Consider the following 14346-nt stretch of genomic DNA (forward strand, 5'->3'; position numbering starts at 1 on the left):
CAACAGTAGTCCCTATACAGCCCTATAGGCCCTGGTCAACAGTAGTGCCCTATACAGCCCTATAGGCCCTGGTCAACAGTAGTGCCCTATACAGTCCTATGGGCCCTGGTCAACAGTAGTCCCCTATACAGCCCTATAGGCCCTGGTCAACAGTAGTCCCCTATACAGCCCTATGGGCCCTGGTCAACAGTAGTGCCCTATACAGCCCTATGGGCCCTGGTCATGCCCTATACAGCCCTATGGGCCCTGGTCAACAGTAGTGCCCTATACAGCCCTATGGGCCCTGGTCAACAGTAGTCCCCTATACAGCCCTATGGGCTCTGGTCAACAGTAGTGCCCTATACAGCCCTATGGGCCCTGGTCAACAGTAGTGCCCTATACAGCCCTATGGGCTCTGGTCAACAGTAGTGCCCTATACAGCCCTATGGGCTCTGGTCAACAGTAGTGCCCTATACAGCCCTATGGGCCCTGGTGCCCTATACAGCCCTATGGGCCCTGGTGCCCTATACAGCCCTATGGGCCCTGGTGCCCTATACAGCCCTATGGGCTCTGGTCAACAGTAGTGCCCTATACAGCCCTATGGGCCCTGGTCAACAGTAGTGCCCTATACAGCCCTATGGGCTCTGGTCAACAGTAGTGCCCTATACAGCCCTATGGGCTCTGGTCAACAGTAGTGCCCTATACAGGAAACAGGGTCTCTATTTGGGACGTAGAAAAGAATAACACACTTACACTGGTACTGTTGAGGAAGTTTCCAATGGCCAAAAGCGTTGCTAGGATGCGCTTAAAGGTTTTGTTTTTGAGCTGCTCCATGCCTAGTTTCAGGTCGAAGAGAGGCTCCGCTATCTCCTGTACAGAGACAAAGAGAAGAACAACATTCAGAGACGAAGAGAGGCTCAGCTATCTCCTGTACAGAGACGAAGAGAGGCTCAGCTATCTCCTGTACAGAGACAAAGAGTGGCTCAGCTATCTCCTGTACAGAGACGAAGAGAGGCTCAGCTATCTCCTGTACAGAGACAAAAGAGAGGCTCAGCTATCTCTTGTACAGAGATGAAGAGAGGCTCAGCTATCTCCTGTACAGAGACGAAAGAGAGGCTCAGCTATCTCCTGTACAGAGACGAAGAGAGGCTCAGCTATCTCCTGTACAGAGACAAAGAGAGGCTCAGCTATCTCCTGTACAGAGACGAAGAGAGGCTCAGCTATCTCCTGTACAGAGACGAAGAGAGGCTCAGCTATCTCCTGTACAGAGACGAAGAGAGGCTCAGCTATCTCCTGTACAGAGACGAAGAGAGGCTCAGCTATCTCCTGTACAGAGACGAAGAGGCTCAGCTATCTCCTCTACAGAGACGAAGAGAGGCTCAGCTATCTCCTCTACAGAGACGAAGAGAGGCTCAGCTATCTCCTGTACAGAGACGAAGAGAGGCTCAGCTATCTCCTGTACAGAGACAAAGAGAGGCTCAGCTATCTCCTGTACAGAGACGAAGAGTGGCTCAGCTATCTCCTGTACAGAGAAGAAGAGTGGCTCAGCTATCTCCTGTACAGAGAAGAAGAGTGGCTCAGCCATCTCCTGTACAGAGACGAAGAGAGGCTCAGCTATCTCCTGTACAGAGACGAAGAGTGGCTCAGCTATGTGTGTGTGTGCGTCTCTCCGAACAGAATCTGCCGATCCTGGGCAGACCGTTCATATTCTCTCTCCTCATCCCACCCATAAACCCACGAGGACAATATTCAGCTGTTGTTGAGCTGCCTGTCTGACACACTGACTAACGCTGTTCTCTCTCCTCATCCCACCCATAAACCCACGAGGACAATATTCAGCTGTTGTTGAGCTGCCTGTCCGACACACTGACTAACGCTGTTCACCTGGGGAGGTGTTGGATAGTCCTGGTTCCTACAGCGCATGATGACAGATGACAGGAAGAGCGTGAAGATGATGTACAGCTGTGTAGAGACGAGCAGAACACTAGCCTGGTCCCAGATCAGTTTCTGCATGAGGGCTATTCCATAATGAGAGCAGAACAGACTGCACCCCCCGATCCTACCTTCTCCAGGGTTTCATAGTTGAGTTTGAAGGCCCAGAGCTGTAGTCGAGCGCTGAGGCCGCTGATGGAGGACAGGGTGAGGAGGAACTGTTCTGCTGAGCCCAGGGGGACGTCCGGGTTGGCCAGCTGAGCCTCCTGGATCTTCTGCTTCTCCTCCTCCGAAGGAGTCATCGTCAGGATTTTCTACAAGACAACAGATGACTGGAGTTAGAGGAGGAGGCATGATGTTTCTAGAGGGGGAAGAGAGAGAGAGAGGGGGAAGAGAGAGAGAGAGAGAGAGAGAGAGAGAGAGAGAGAGAGAGAGAGAGAGAGAGAGAGAGAGAGAGAGAGAGAGAGAGAGAGAGAGAGAGAGAGAGAGAGAGAGAGAGAGAGAGAGAGAGAGAGAGAGAGAGAGAGAGAGAGAGAGAGAGAGAGAGAGAGAGAGAGAGAGAGAGAGAGAGAGAGAGAGAGAGAGAGAGAGAGAGAGAGAGAGAGAGAGAGAGAGAGAGAGAGAGAGAGAGAGAGAGAGAGAGAGAGAGAGAGAGAGAGAGAGAGAGAGAGAGAGAGAGAGAGAGAGAGAGAGAGAGAGAGAGGATGACTGGAACAGAGGACTTGAGGCATGGTGTTTCTAGAGGGAGGAGAGAGAGAGAGAGAGAGAGAGAGAGAGAGAGAGAGAGAGAGAGAGAGAGAGGGGGATGACTGGAACAGAGGACTTGAGGCATGGTGTTTCTAGAGGGAGAGAGAGAGAGAGAGAGAGAGAGAGAGGGGATGACTGGAACAGAGGACTAGAGGCGTGGTATTTCTAGAGGGAGAAGAGAGAGAGAGAGAGAGGGATGACTGGAACAGAGGACTAGAGGCATGGTGTTTCTAGAGGGAGAAGAGAGAGAGAGAGAGAGAGAGGGGATGACTGGAACAGAGGACTAGAGGCATGATGTTTCTAGAGGGAGAAGAGAGAGAGAGAGAGAGAGAGAGAGAGGGGATGACTGGAACAGAGGACTAGAGGCGTGGTATTTCTAGAGGGAGAAGAGAGAGAGAGAGAGGGATGAGTGGAAGAGAGGACCAGAGGAATGGTGTTTCTAGAGGAGAAGAGAGAGAGAGAGAGAGAGAGGGGGGGATGACTGGAACAGAGGACTAGAGGCATGGTGTTTCTAGAGGGAGAAGAGAGAGAGAGAGAGAGAGAGGGATGACTGGAACAGAGGACTAGAGGCATGGTGTTTCTAGAGGGGAGAAGAGAGAGAGAGAGAATACCTGACCACTGTGACTGACCCAAAATTAAGGAAAGCTTTGACTATGTACAGACTCAGTGAGCATAGCCTTGCTATTGAGAAAGGCCGCCGTAGGCAGACATGGCTCTCAAGAGAAGACAGGCTATGTGCTCACTGCCCACAAAATGAGGTGGAAACTGAGCTGCACTTCCTAACCTCCTGCCCAATGTATGACCATATTAGAGAGACATATTTCCCCAGATCACACAGATCCACAAAGAATTCGAAAACATATCCAATTTTGAAAAACTCCCATACCTACTGGGTGAAATACCACAGTGTGACATCACAGCAGCAAGATTTGTGACCTGTTGCCACGAAAAAAGGGCAACCAGTGAAGAACAAACACCATTGTAAATACAACCCATATTTATGCTTATTTATTTTATCTTGTGTCCTTTAATTATTTGTACGTTGTGTGTATGTATATATATATATATATATATATATATATATAATATGACATTTGTAATGTCTTTACTGTTTTGAAACTGTTGTATGTGTAATGTTTACTGTTAATTTTTGTTGTTTTTCACTTTATATATTCACTTTGTATGTTGTCTACCTCACTTGCTTTGGCAATGTTAACACATGTTTCCCATGCCAATAAAGCCCTTGAATTGAATTGAATTGAATTGAGAGAGAGAGAGAGAGAGAGAGAGAGAGAGAGAGAGAGAGAGGGGGATGACTGGAACAGAGGACTAGAGGCATGGTGTTTCTAGAGGGAGAAGAGAGAGAGAGGGATGACTGGAACAGAGGACTAGAGGCATGGTGTTTCTAGAGGGAGAAGAGAGAGAGAGAGGGGGATGACTGGAACAGAGGACTAGAGGCATGGTGTTTCTAGAGGGAGAAGAGAGAGAGAGGGATGACTGGAACAGAGGACTGGAGGCATGGTGTTTCTAGAGAGAGAGGGATGACTGGAACAGAGGACTAGAGGCATGGTGTTTCTAGAGAGAGAGGGATGACTGGAACAGAGGACTGGAGGCATGGTGTTTCTAGAGAGAGAGGGATGACTGGAACAGAGGACTAGAGGCATGGTGTTTCTAGAGAGAGAGGGATGACTGGAACAGAGGACTAGAGGCATGGTGTTTCTAGAGAGAGAGGGATGACTGGAACAGAGGACTAGCGGCATGGTGTTTCTAGAGAGAGAGGGATGACTGGAACAGAGGACTGGAGGCATGGTGTTTCTAGAGAGAGAGGGATGACTGGAACAGAGGACTAGAGGCATGGTGTTTCTAGAGAGAGAGGGATGACTGGAACAGAGGACTAGAGGCATGGTGTTTCTAGAGAGAGAGGGATGACTGGAACAGAGGACTAGCGGCATGGTGTTTCTAGAGAGAGAGAGAGAGAGAGAGAGAGAGAGAGAGAGAGAGAGAGAGAGAGAGAGAGAGAGAGAGAGAGAGAGAGAGAGAGAGAGAGAGAGAGAGAGAGAGAGAGAGAGAGAGAGAGAGAGAGAGAGGGGGATGACTGGAACAGAGGACTGGAGGCATGGTGTTTCTAGAGAGAGAGGGATGACTGGAACAGAGGACTAGAGGCATGGTGTTTCTAGAGAGAGAGGGATGACTGGAACAGAGGACTGGAGGCATGGTGTTTCTAGAGAGAGAGGGATGACTGGAACAGAGGACTAGAGGCATGGTGTTTCTAGAGAGAGAGGGATGACTGGAACAGAGGACTAGAGGCATGGTGTTTCTAGAGAGAGAGGGATGACTGGAACAGAGGACTAGCGGCATGGTGTTTCTAGAGAGAGAGGGATGACTGGAACAGAGGACTGGAGGCATGGTGTTTCTAGAGAGAGAGGGATGACTGGAACAGAGGACTAGAGGCATGGTGTTTCTAGAGAGAGAGGGATGACTGGAACAGAGGACTAGAGGCATGGTGTTTCTAGAGAGAGAGGGATGACTGGAACAGAGGACTAGCGGCATGGTGTTTCTAGAGAGAGAGAGAGAGAGAGAGAGAGAGAGAGAGAGAGAGAGAGAGAGAGAGAGAGAGAGAGAGAGAGAGAGAGAGAGAGAGAGAGAGAGAGAGAGAGAGAGAGAGAGAGACTGGAGACAGAGGAGAGAGAGAGAGAGAGAGAGAGAGAGAGAGAGAGAGAGAGGATGACTGGAACAGAGGACTTGAGGCATGGTGTTTCTAGAGGGAGGAGAGAGAGAGAGAGAGAGAGGAGAGAGAGAGAGAGAGAGAGAGAGAGAGAGAGAGGGGGATGACTGGAACAGAGGACTTGAGGCATGGTGTTTCTAGAGGGAGAAGAGAGAGAGAGAGAGAGAGAGAGAGGGGATGACTGGAACAGAGGACTAGAGGCGTGGTATTTCTAGAGGGAGAAGAGAGAGAGAGAGAGAGGGATGACTGGAACAGAGGACTAGAGGCATGGTGTTTCTAGAGGGAGAGAGAGAGAGAGAGAGAGAGGGGGGGATGACTGGAACAGAGGACTAGAGGCATGGTGTTTCTAGAGGGAGAAGAGAGAGAGAGAGAGAGAGAGAGAGGGGATGACTGGAACAGAGGACTAGAGGCATGGTGTTTCTAGAGAGAGAGAGAGAGGGATGACTGGAACAGAGGACTAGAGGCATGGTGTTTCTAGAGGGAGAAGAGAGAGAGGGGGATGACTGGAACAGAGGACTGGAGGCATGATGTTTCTAGAGGGAGAAGAGAGAGAGAGAGAGAGAGAGGGATGACTGGAACAGAGGACTAGAGGCATGGTGTTTCTAGAGGGAGAAGAGAGAGAGAGAGAGAATACCTGACCACTGTGACTGACCCAAAATTAAGGAAAGCTTTGACTATGTACAGACTCAGTGAGCATAGCCTTGCTATTGAGAAAGGCCGCCGTAGGCAGACATGGCTCTCAAGAGAAGACAGGCTATGTGCTCACTGCCCACAAAATGAGGTGGAAACTGAGCTGCACTTCCTAACCTCCTGCCCAATGTATGACCATATTAGAGAGACATATTTCCCCAGATCACACAGATCCACAAAGAATTCGAAAACATATCCAATTTTGAAAAACTCCCATACCTACTGGGTGAAATACCACAGTGTGACATCACAGCAGCAAGATTTGTGACCTGTTGCCACGAGAAAAGGGCAACCAGTGAAGAACAAACACCATTGTAAATACAACCCATATTTATGCTTATTTATTTTATCTTGTGTCCTTTAATTATTTGTACATTGTGTGTGTATATATATATATATATATATATATATATATAATATGACATTTGTAATGTCTTTACTGTTTTTGAAACTGTTGTATGTGTAATGTTTACTGTTAATTTTTGTTGTTTTTCACTTTATATATTCACTTTGTATGTTGTCTACCTCACTTGCTTTGGCAATGTTAACACATGTTTCCCATGCCAATAAAGCCCTTGAATTGAATTGAATTGAATTGAGAGAGAGAGAGAGAGAGAGAGAGAGAGAGAGAGAGAGAGAGAGGGGGATGACTGGAACAGAGGACTAGAGGCATGGTGTTTCTAGAGGGAGAAGAGAGAGAGAGGGATGACTGGAACAGAGGACTAGAGGCATGGTGTTTCTAGAGGGAGAAGAGAGAGAGAGAGGGGGATGACTGGAACAGAGGACTAGAGGCATGGTGTTTCTAGAGGGAGAAGAGAGAGAGGGATGACTGGAACAGAGGACTGGAGGCATGGTGTTTCTAGAGAGAGAGGGATGACTGGAACAGAGGACTAGAGGCATGGTGTTTCTAGAGAGAGAGGGATGACTGGAACAGAGGACTGGAGGCATGGTGTTTCTAGAGAGAGAGGGATGACTGGAACAGAGGACTAGAGGCATGGTGTTTCTAGAGAGAGAGGGATGACTGGAACAGAGGACTAGAGGCATGGTGTTTCTAGAGAGAGAGGGATGACTGGAACAGAGGACTAGCGGCATGGTGTTTCTAGAGAGAGAGGATGACTGGAACAGAGGACTGGAGGCATGGTGTTTCTAGAGAGAGAGGGATGACTGGAACAGAGGACTAGAGGCATGGTGTTTCTAGGAGAGAGAGGGATGACTGGAACAGAGGACTAGAGGCATGGTGTTTCTAGAGAGAGAGGGATGACTGGAACAGAGGACTAGCGGCATGGTGTTTCTAGAGAGAGAGAGAGAGAGAGAGAGAGAGAGAGAGAGAGAGAGAGAGAGAGAGAGAGAGAGAGAGAGAGAGAGAGAGAGAGAGAGAGAGAGAGAGAGAGAGAGAGAGGGGGATGACTGGAACAGAGGACTGGAGGCATGGTGTTTCTAGAGAGAGGGATGACTGGAACAGAGGACTAGAGGCATGGTGTTTCTAGAGAGAGAGGGATGACTGGAACAGAGGACTGGAGGCATGGTGTTTCTAGAGAGAGAGGGATGACTGGAACAGAGGACTAGAGGCATGGTGTTTCTAGAGAGAGAGGGATGACTGGAACAGAGGACTAGAGGCATGGTGTTTCTAGAGAGAGAGGGATGACTGGAACAGAGGACTAGCGGCATGGTGTTTCTAGAGAGAGAGATGACTGGAACAGAGGACTGGAGGCATGGTGTTTCTAGAGAGAGAGGGATGACTGGAACAGAGGACTAGAGGCATGGTGTTTCTAGAGAGAGAGGGATGACTGGAACAGAGGACTAGAGGCATGGTGTTTCTAGAGAGAGAGAGAGAGAGAGAGAGAGAGAGAGAGAGAGAGAGAGAGAGAGAGAGAGAGAGAGAGAGAGAGAGAGAGAGAGAGAGAGAGAGAGAGAGAGAGAGAGAGAGGGGGATGACTTGAACAGAGGACTGGAGGCGTGATGTTTCTAGAGAGAGAAGAGAGAGAGAGAGAGAGAGGGATGAATGGAACAGAGGACTGGAGGCATGGTGTTTCTAGAGAGAGAGATGACTGGAACAGAGGACTAGAGGCATGGCTTTGTACCACCAGTGAAAGGAAAATCAGAGGACTAAGAAAGTGTGAGTAGTAGACATGTTGTTATAACACAATAGAAGGTGCTAACAGAGTGATGTTCAGGTAAACATCGTTGACAGTAAACATTCATTCAACCACACGAGAGAAATAGTGGACTTCTCCTCCTGAACCCTATGCAGGTCACCGATGTTCAATGTCAGAGTGCACTGGTCCTGTGGTGTAAACAGCACCTACAGATCCTATTCAACAGTGATTCCAAAGGGTAACATCGCACCCGGTGGTAGAAAGACAGTATCACCTCGATGCCCTCCTTGTTGATGGCGAACTTCGTCAAAGTTGAGGATGGCGGTCCTGATGACGTGGACAGCTGGTAGTACGGTCATGCCGATGTTGATGCTGTTACTCCTCTTAGAGTCCAACACCAGAATCTCTGCTTTCTTCACTTCTGATCCTTTCTGCAGGGACGAACAGAGAAAAGATTCAAGTCACCTCGTCAAGTCACCTCGTCAAGTCACCTCGTCAAGTCACCTCGTCAAGTCACCCAGTCAAGTCACCCAGTCAAGTCACCCAGTCAAGTCACCCAGTCAAGTCACCCCGTCAAGTCACCCAGTCAAGTCACCCAGTCAAGTCACCCAGTCAAGTCACTCCACGCCCGTCAAGTCACCCCGTCAAGTCACCCGTCAAGTCACCCGTCAAGTCACCCAGTCAAGTCACCCAGTCAAGTCACCCAGTCAAGTCACCCAGTCAAGTCACCCAGTCAAGTCACCCAGTCAAGTCACCCAGTCAAGTCACCCAGTCAAGTCACCCAGTCAAGTCACCCCGTCAAGTCACCCCGTCAAGTCACCCCGTCAAGTCACCCCGTCAAGTCACCCCGTCAAGTCACCCCGTCAAGTCACCCCGTCAAGTCACCCCGTCAAGTCACCCCGTCAAGTCACCCCACAAGTCAAGTCACCCCGTCAAGTCACCCCCGCTGTCACCCCCGTCAAGTCACCCCCAAGTCACCCGTCAAGTCACCCCGTCAAGTCACCCGTCAAGTCACCAGTCAAATCATTAACAGAGATAACTGTTAATATTTATTTGACTTCATTCCTGGTTTGAAATACTTGAGACAGCTTAACATAGTTTACACAGACAGTCCAATTCAGATCTTTTGCCAATTATCTGATATTTTCCTTCATGTGTAAACAGCAACAAAAACACATGGAATCTGATCTTGTGATTTCCGAGCTGATGTAACGCCTCACCTTTAGAGCCACGGGTAGCTCCTTGGCCTTGGACTCAAACAGGTGTTCCAGCCGTATCCACGGTGACCTTATCCAGCGACGCCCACACCGTCCAGCGTCCGAATTTACACTTCCTGGGACTGTCTGACTGTTTGAGTTCCTTCCAGAACAACTTGACCGTCTTCCTCTTCTTGGCAAAGGCCGGGTCTGGAGTCTGGGAGGAGGAGGAGGAGGGAAGGGGAGCTCCAGGAGGAGGTGGTGGTGGAGGGGAGCAGAGACCTCCACCCGGTGGGGGAGGAGGTGGAGGAGGGATACTCATAAACGGAGCCCGGGGAGGAGGAGGAGGAGGAGGAGCGGAGGCTAGTCCAGGAATAGGTGGAGGAGGTGGGATGCCACCACCACCACCACTGGGCCGACCAACACCCACGCCGAAGACGTCCACGTCCAGAACATCTATATCCTCCTCCTCCATGAGGTCGGAGAAGTCCAGGTCTTTAATCTTCAGGGCTTTGGAGCTGGGTTGGAGCTGGTCCCAGGCGTCCGTCTGTCTGTCCCTGGCCAGTGGGGTCATCTGGGTTTTCTCCAGGTTTCGGGAGTGGGTCTCTGCGTCGATGCTGTACTGCGGACGGACACGCCTGTGCTGCTGCTCCTCTGCCAGCCTGGCCCGCGCCGCCTGGGCACTGCCACCCAGACCCTGCAGCTCTGCCCTCCGGAACTGCTGTCCTCGCTGGGTAGAGGCTGGGCCTGCTGGGCCTGCTGGGCCTGGGGAACAGATCAGTAATGCATTTCAATTCAAATGAACACTGTGTAACTCTGCTATAGATCAGTCAGCATGTGTTCAGCTGTGTAACTCTGCTATAGATCAGTCAGCATGTGTTCCTCTCTAACTCTGCTATAGATCAGTCAGCATGTGTTCATCTCTAACTCTGCTATAGATCAGTCAGCATGTGTTCAGCTGTGTAACTCTGCTATAGATCAGTCAGCATGTGTTCAGCTGTGTAACTCTGCTATAGATCAGTCAGCATGTGTTCAGCTGTGTAACTCTGCTATAGATCAGTCAGCATGTGTTCAGCTGTGTAACTCTGCTATAGATCAGTCAGCATGTGTTCAGCTGTGTAACTCTGCTATAGATCAGTCAGCATGTGTTCATCTTTAACTCTGCTATAGATCAGTCAGCATGTGTTCAGCTGTGTAACTCTGCTATAGATCAGTCAGCATGTGTTCATCTTTAACTCTGCTATAGATCAGTCAGCATGTGTTCATCTCTAACTCTGCTATAGATCAGTCAGCATGTGTTCATCTGTGTAACTCTGCTATAGATCAGTCAGCATGTGTTCAGCTGTGTAACTCTGCTATAGATCAGTCAGCATGTGTTCATCTCTAACTCTGCTATAGATCAGTCAGCATTGTGTTCAGCTCTCTAACTCTGCTATAGATCAGTCAGCATGTGTTCATCTCTAACTCTGCTATAGATCAGTCAGCATGTGTTCATCTCTAACTCTGCTATAGATCAGTCAGCATGTGTTCAGCTGTGTAACTCTGCTATAGATCAGTCAGCATGTGTTCAGCTGTGTAACTCTGCTATAGATCAGTCAGCATGTGTTCATCTCTAACTCTGCTATAGATCAGTCAGCATGTGTTCATCTCTAACTCTGCTATAGATCAGTCAGCATGTGTTCAGCTGTGTAACTGCTATAGATCAGTCAGCATGTGTTCATCTCTAACTCTGCTATAGATCAGTCAGCATGTGTTCAGCTGTGTAACTCCGCTATAGATCAGTCAGCATGTGTTCATCTCTAACTCTGCTATAGATCAGTCAGCATGTGTTCATCTCTAACTCTGCTATAGATCAGTCAGCATGTGTTCATCTCTAACTCTGCTATAGATCAGTCAGCATGTGTTCATCTCTAACTCTGCTATAGATCAGTCAGCATGTGTTCATCTCTAACTCTGCTATAGATCAGTCAGCATGTGTTCATCTCTAACTCTGCTATAGATCAGTCAGCATGTGTTCATCTCTAACTCTGCTATAGATCAGTCAGCATGTGTTCATCTCTAACTCTCCTATAGATCAGTCAGCATGTGTTCATCTCTAACTCTGCTATAGATCAGTCAGCATGTGTTCATCTCTAACTCTGCTATAGATCAGTCAGCATGTGTTCAGCTGTGTAACTGCTATAGATCAGTCAGCATGTGTTCATCTCTAACTCTGCTATAGATCAGTCAGCATGTGTCTAGTGTGGACATGGACACGACTTACTATATTTTGAAGGGAAAAACGATAATTTGTTATCATATTTATTTAAAAAAAATACAAACTTCGATTTATCGATTAAATCGACCCTAGCTAGAACCCATCAACTAACGGATTCTGAAAGACTGGTGTTAAACTCATCTCTACCATGTGGCCTAGGGTGGTGTACCAGTCCCAGGGTGGTGTACCAGTCCCAGGGTGGTGTACCAGTCCCAGGGTGGTGTTCCAGTCCCAGGGTGGTGTTCCAGTCCCAGGGTGGTGTTCCAGTCCCAGGGTGGTGTTCCAGTCCCAGGGTGGTGTTCCAGTCCCAGGGTGGTGTACCAGTCCCAGGGTGGTGTACCAGTCCCAGGGTGGTGTACCAGTCCCAGGGTGGTGTTCCAGTCCCAGGGTGGTGTTCCAGTCCCAGGGTGGTGTTCCAGTCCAAGGGTGGTGTTCCAGTCCCAGGGTGGTGTTCCAGTCCCAGGGTGGTGTACCAGTCCCAGGGTGGTGTACCAGTCCCAGGGTGGTGTACCAGTCCCAGGGTGGTGTACCAGTCCCAGGGTGGTGTACCAGTCCCAGGGTGGTGTACCAGTCCCAGGGTGGTGTACCAGTCCCAGGGTGGTGTTCCAGTCCCAGGGTGGTGTACCAGTCCCAGGGTGGTGTACCAGTCCCAGGGTGGTGTACCAGTCCCAGGGTGGTGTACCAGTCCCAGCCAGTGTCAGGCCTCATTACTCTCCCTAGGGTGGTGTACCAGTCCTAGGGTGGTGTACCAGTCCCAGGGTGGTGTACCAGTCCCAGGGTGGTGTACCAGTCCCAGGCCTCATTACTCTACCTAGGGTGGTGTACCAGTCCCAGGGTGGTGTACCAGTCCCAGGGTGGTGTACCAGTCCCAGGGTGGTGTACCAGTCCCAGACACAGTGTCAGGCCTCATTACTCTTCCTAGGGTGGTGTACCAGTCCCAGGGTGGTGTACCAGTCCCAGGGTGGTGTACCAGTCCCAGGGTGGTGTACCAGTCCCAGGGTGGTGTACCAGTCCCAGGGTGGTGTACCAGTCCCAGGGTGGTGTACCAGTCCCAGGGTGGTGTACCAGTCCCAGGGTGGTGTACCAGTCCCAGGGTGGTGTACCAGTCCCAGGCCTCATTACTCTACCTAGGGTGGTGTACCAGTCCCAGGGTGGTGTACCAGTCCCAGACACAGTGTCAGGCCTCATTACTCTACCTAGGGTGGTGTACCAGTCCCAGGCCTCATTACTCTACCCAGGGTGGTGTACCAGTCCCAGGGTGGTGTACCAGTCCCAGGGTGGTGTACCAGTCCCAGACACAGTGTCAGGCCTCATTACTCTACCTAGGGTGGTGTACCAGTCCCAGGCCTCATTACTCTACCCAGGGTGGTGTACCAGTCCCAGCCACAGTGTCAGGTCTCAAACTGAATTATTCCACTGTTCTACCTTCCCCACTGTCATCCTCTCTCTCTCTGTTCAATAAAGTCAGAACAGATCCCCACTGTCTTCCTCTCTCTCTGTTCAATAAAGTCAGAACTGATCCCCACTGTCTTCCTCTCTCTATTTGTTCAATAAAGTCAGAACAGATCCCCACTGTCATCCTCTCTCTGTTCAATAAAGTCAGAACAGATCCCCACTGTCTTCCTCTCTCTGTTCAATACATTCAGAACAGATCCCCACTGTCTTTCTCTCTGTTCAATAAAGTCAGAACAGATCCCCACTGTCCTACCCTCTCTCTGTTCAATAAAGTCAGAACAGATCCCCACTGTCTTCCTCTCTCTATCTGTTCAATAAAGTCAGAACAGATCCCCACTGTCTTCCTCTATCTGTTCAATAAAGTCAGAACAGATCCCCACTGTCTTCTTCTCTCTGTTCAATAAAGTCAGAACAGATCCCCACTGTCTTCCTCTGTTCAATAAAGTCAGAACAGATCCCCACTGTCTTCCTCTCTCTGTTCAATAAAGTCAGAACATTGATATAAAAAAAACACTAATGAATTCCTACCTTGAGGCTAGATAGACGTTCCTTCACACTGCTACCAGCCCTGTCCAGCCCTCTGTGGTCCTCTGGCTCTCCGGAGAGGCTCTCTCGGTGCCTGACGGCCGGTCGACTGAAGACCCCGAGGAGTTGTGGCGTAGAGCATGTTCAGCATGAACTTCGTTGGAGAGGTTTTTCTGTTGGACACTGACACCTACAGGACAGGAGGGGAAGGACAACTGCATGTTACAATCATCATATTCACACACATAGCATTAGAGATATATCTATATATTAATATTTTTTAACCTTTATTTAACTAGGCAAGTCAGAGGAGCAGAGGGGCAGAGGGGAAGGGGCAGAGGGGCAGAGGAGAAGGGGCAGAGGAGAAGGGGCAGAGGAGAAGGGCAGAGGAGAAGGGGCAGAGGAGAAGGGGCAGAGGAGGAAGGGGCAGAGGAGGAAGGGCAGAGGGGAAGGGGCAGAGGGGAAGGGGGCAGAGGGGAAGGGCAGAGGGGAAGGGGCAGAGGGGGAAGGGGCAGAGGAGAAGGGGCAGAGGGAAGGGGCAGAGGGGAAGGGGCAGAGGGGGAAGGGGCAGAGGGGAAGGGGCAGAGGGGAAGGGGCAGAGGGGAAGGGGCAGAGGAGAAGGGGCAGAGGAGAAGGGGCAGAGGGGAAGGGGCAGAGGGGGAAGGGGCAGAGGGGAAGGGCAGAGGGGGAAGGGGCAGAGGGGAAGGGGCAGAGGGGAAAGGGGCAGAGGGGAAAGGGGCAGAG

General features: G+C 50.1%; 1 protein-coding gene across 1 annotated transcript; it reads right to left on the reverse strand.

The window, feature by feature from the left end:
* Positions 1-237: 237 nt before the first annotated feature.
* Positions 238-12330, reverse strand: LOC127923027 (uncharacterized). Its single transcript, XM_052506955.1, has 5 exons — positions 11811-12330; positions 9390-10130; positions 8444-8600; positions 2043-2225; positions 238-849 (listed from the first exon to the last, which is right to left on the reverse strand). Exons 1-2 carry the CDS (start codon positions 12328-12330, stop codon positions 9424-9426), a joined length of 1227 nt encoding a protein of 408 aa, XP_052362915.1. The 3' UTR covers positions 238-849; positions 2043-2225; positions 8444-8600; positions 9390-9423.
* Positions 12331-14346: the final 2016 nt, after the last annotated feature.

Source organism: Oncorhynchus keta, unplaced genomic scaffold (assembly GCF_023373465.1).
Source record: "Oncorhynchus keta strain PuntledgeMale-10-30-2019 unplaced genomic scaffold, Oket_V2 Un_contig_27979_pilon_pilon, whole genome shotgun sequence".
Classification (NCBI taxonomy): domain Eukaryota; kingdom Metazoa; phylum Chordata; class Actinopteri; order Salmoniformes; family Salmonidae; genus Oncorhynchus; species Oncorhynchus keta.

What these genes read in the sequence shown, in the direction of transcription:
- LOC127923027 (XM_052506955.1), bottom strand. Translation starts at nt 12,330, where the DNA reads ATGAGGCCTGACACTGGCTGGGACTGGTACACCACCCTGGGACTGGTA. An exon ending in GGTACACCACCCTGGGACTG is followed by an intron (nt 10,131 to 11,810) that starts GTACACCACCCT and finishes TCTGTTCCCCAG; the next exon opens with GCCCAGCAGGCCCAGCAGGC.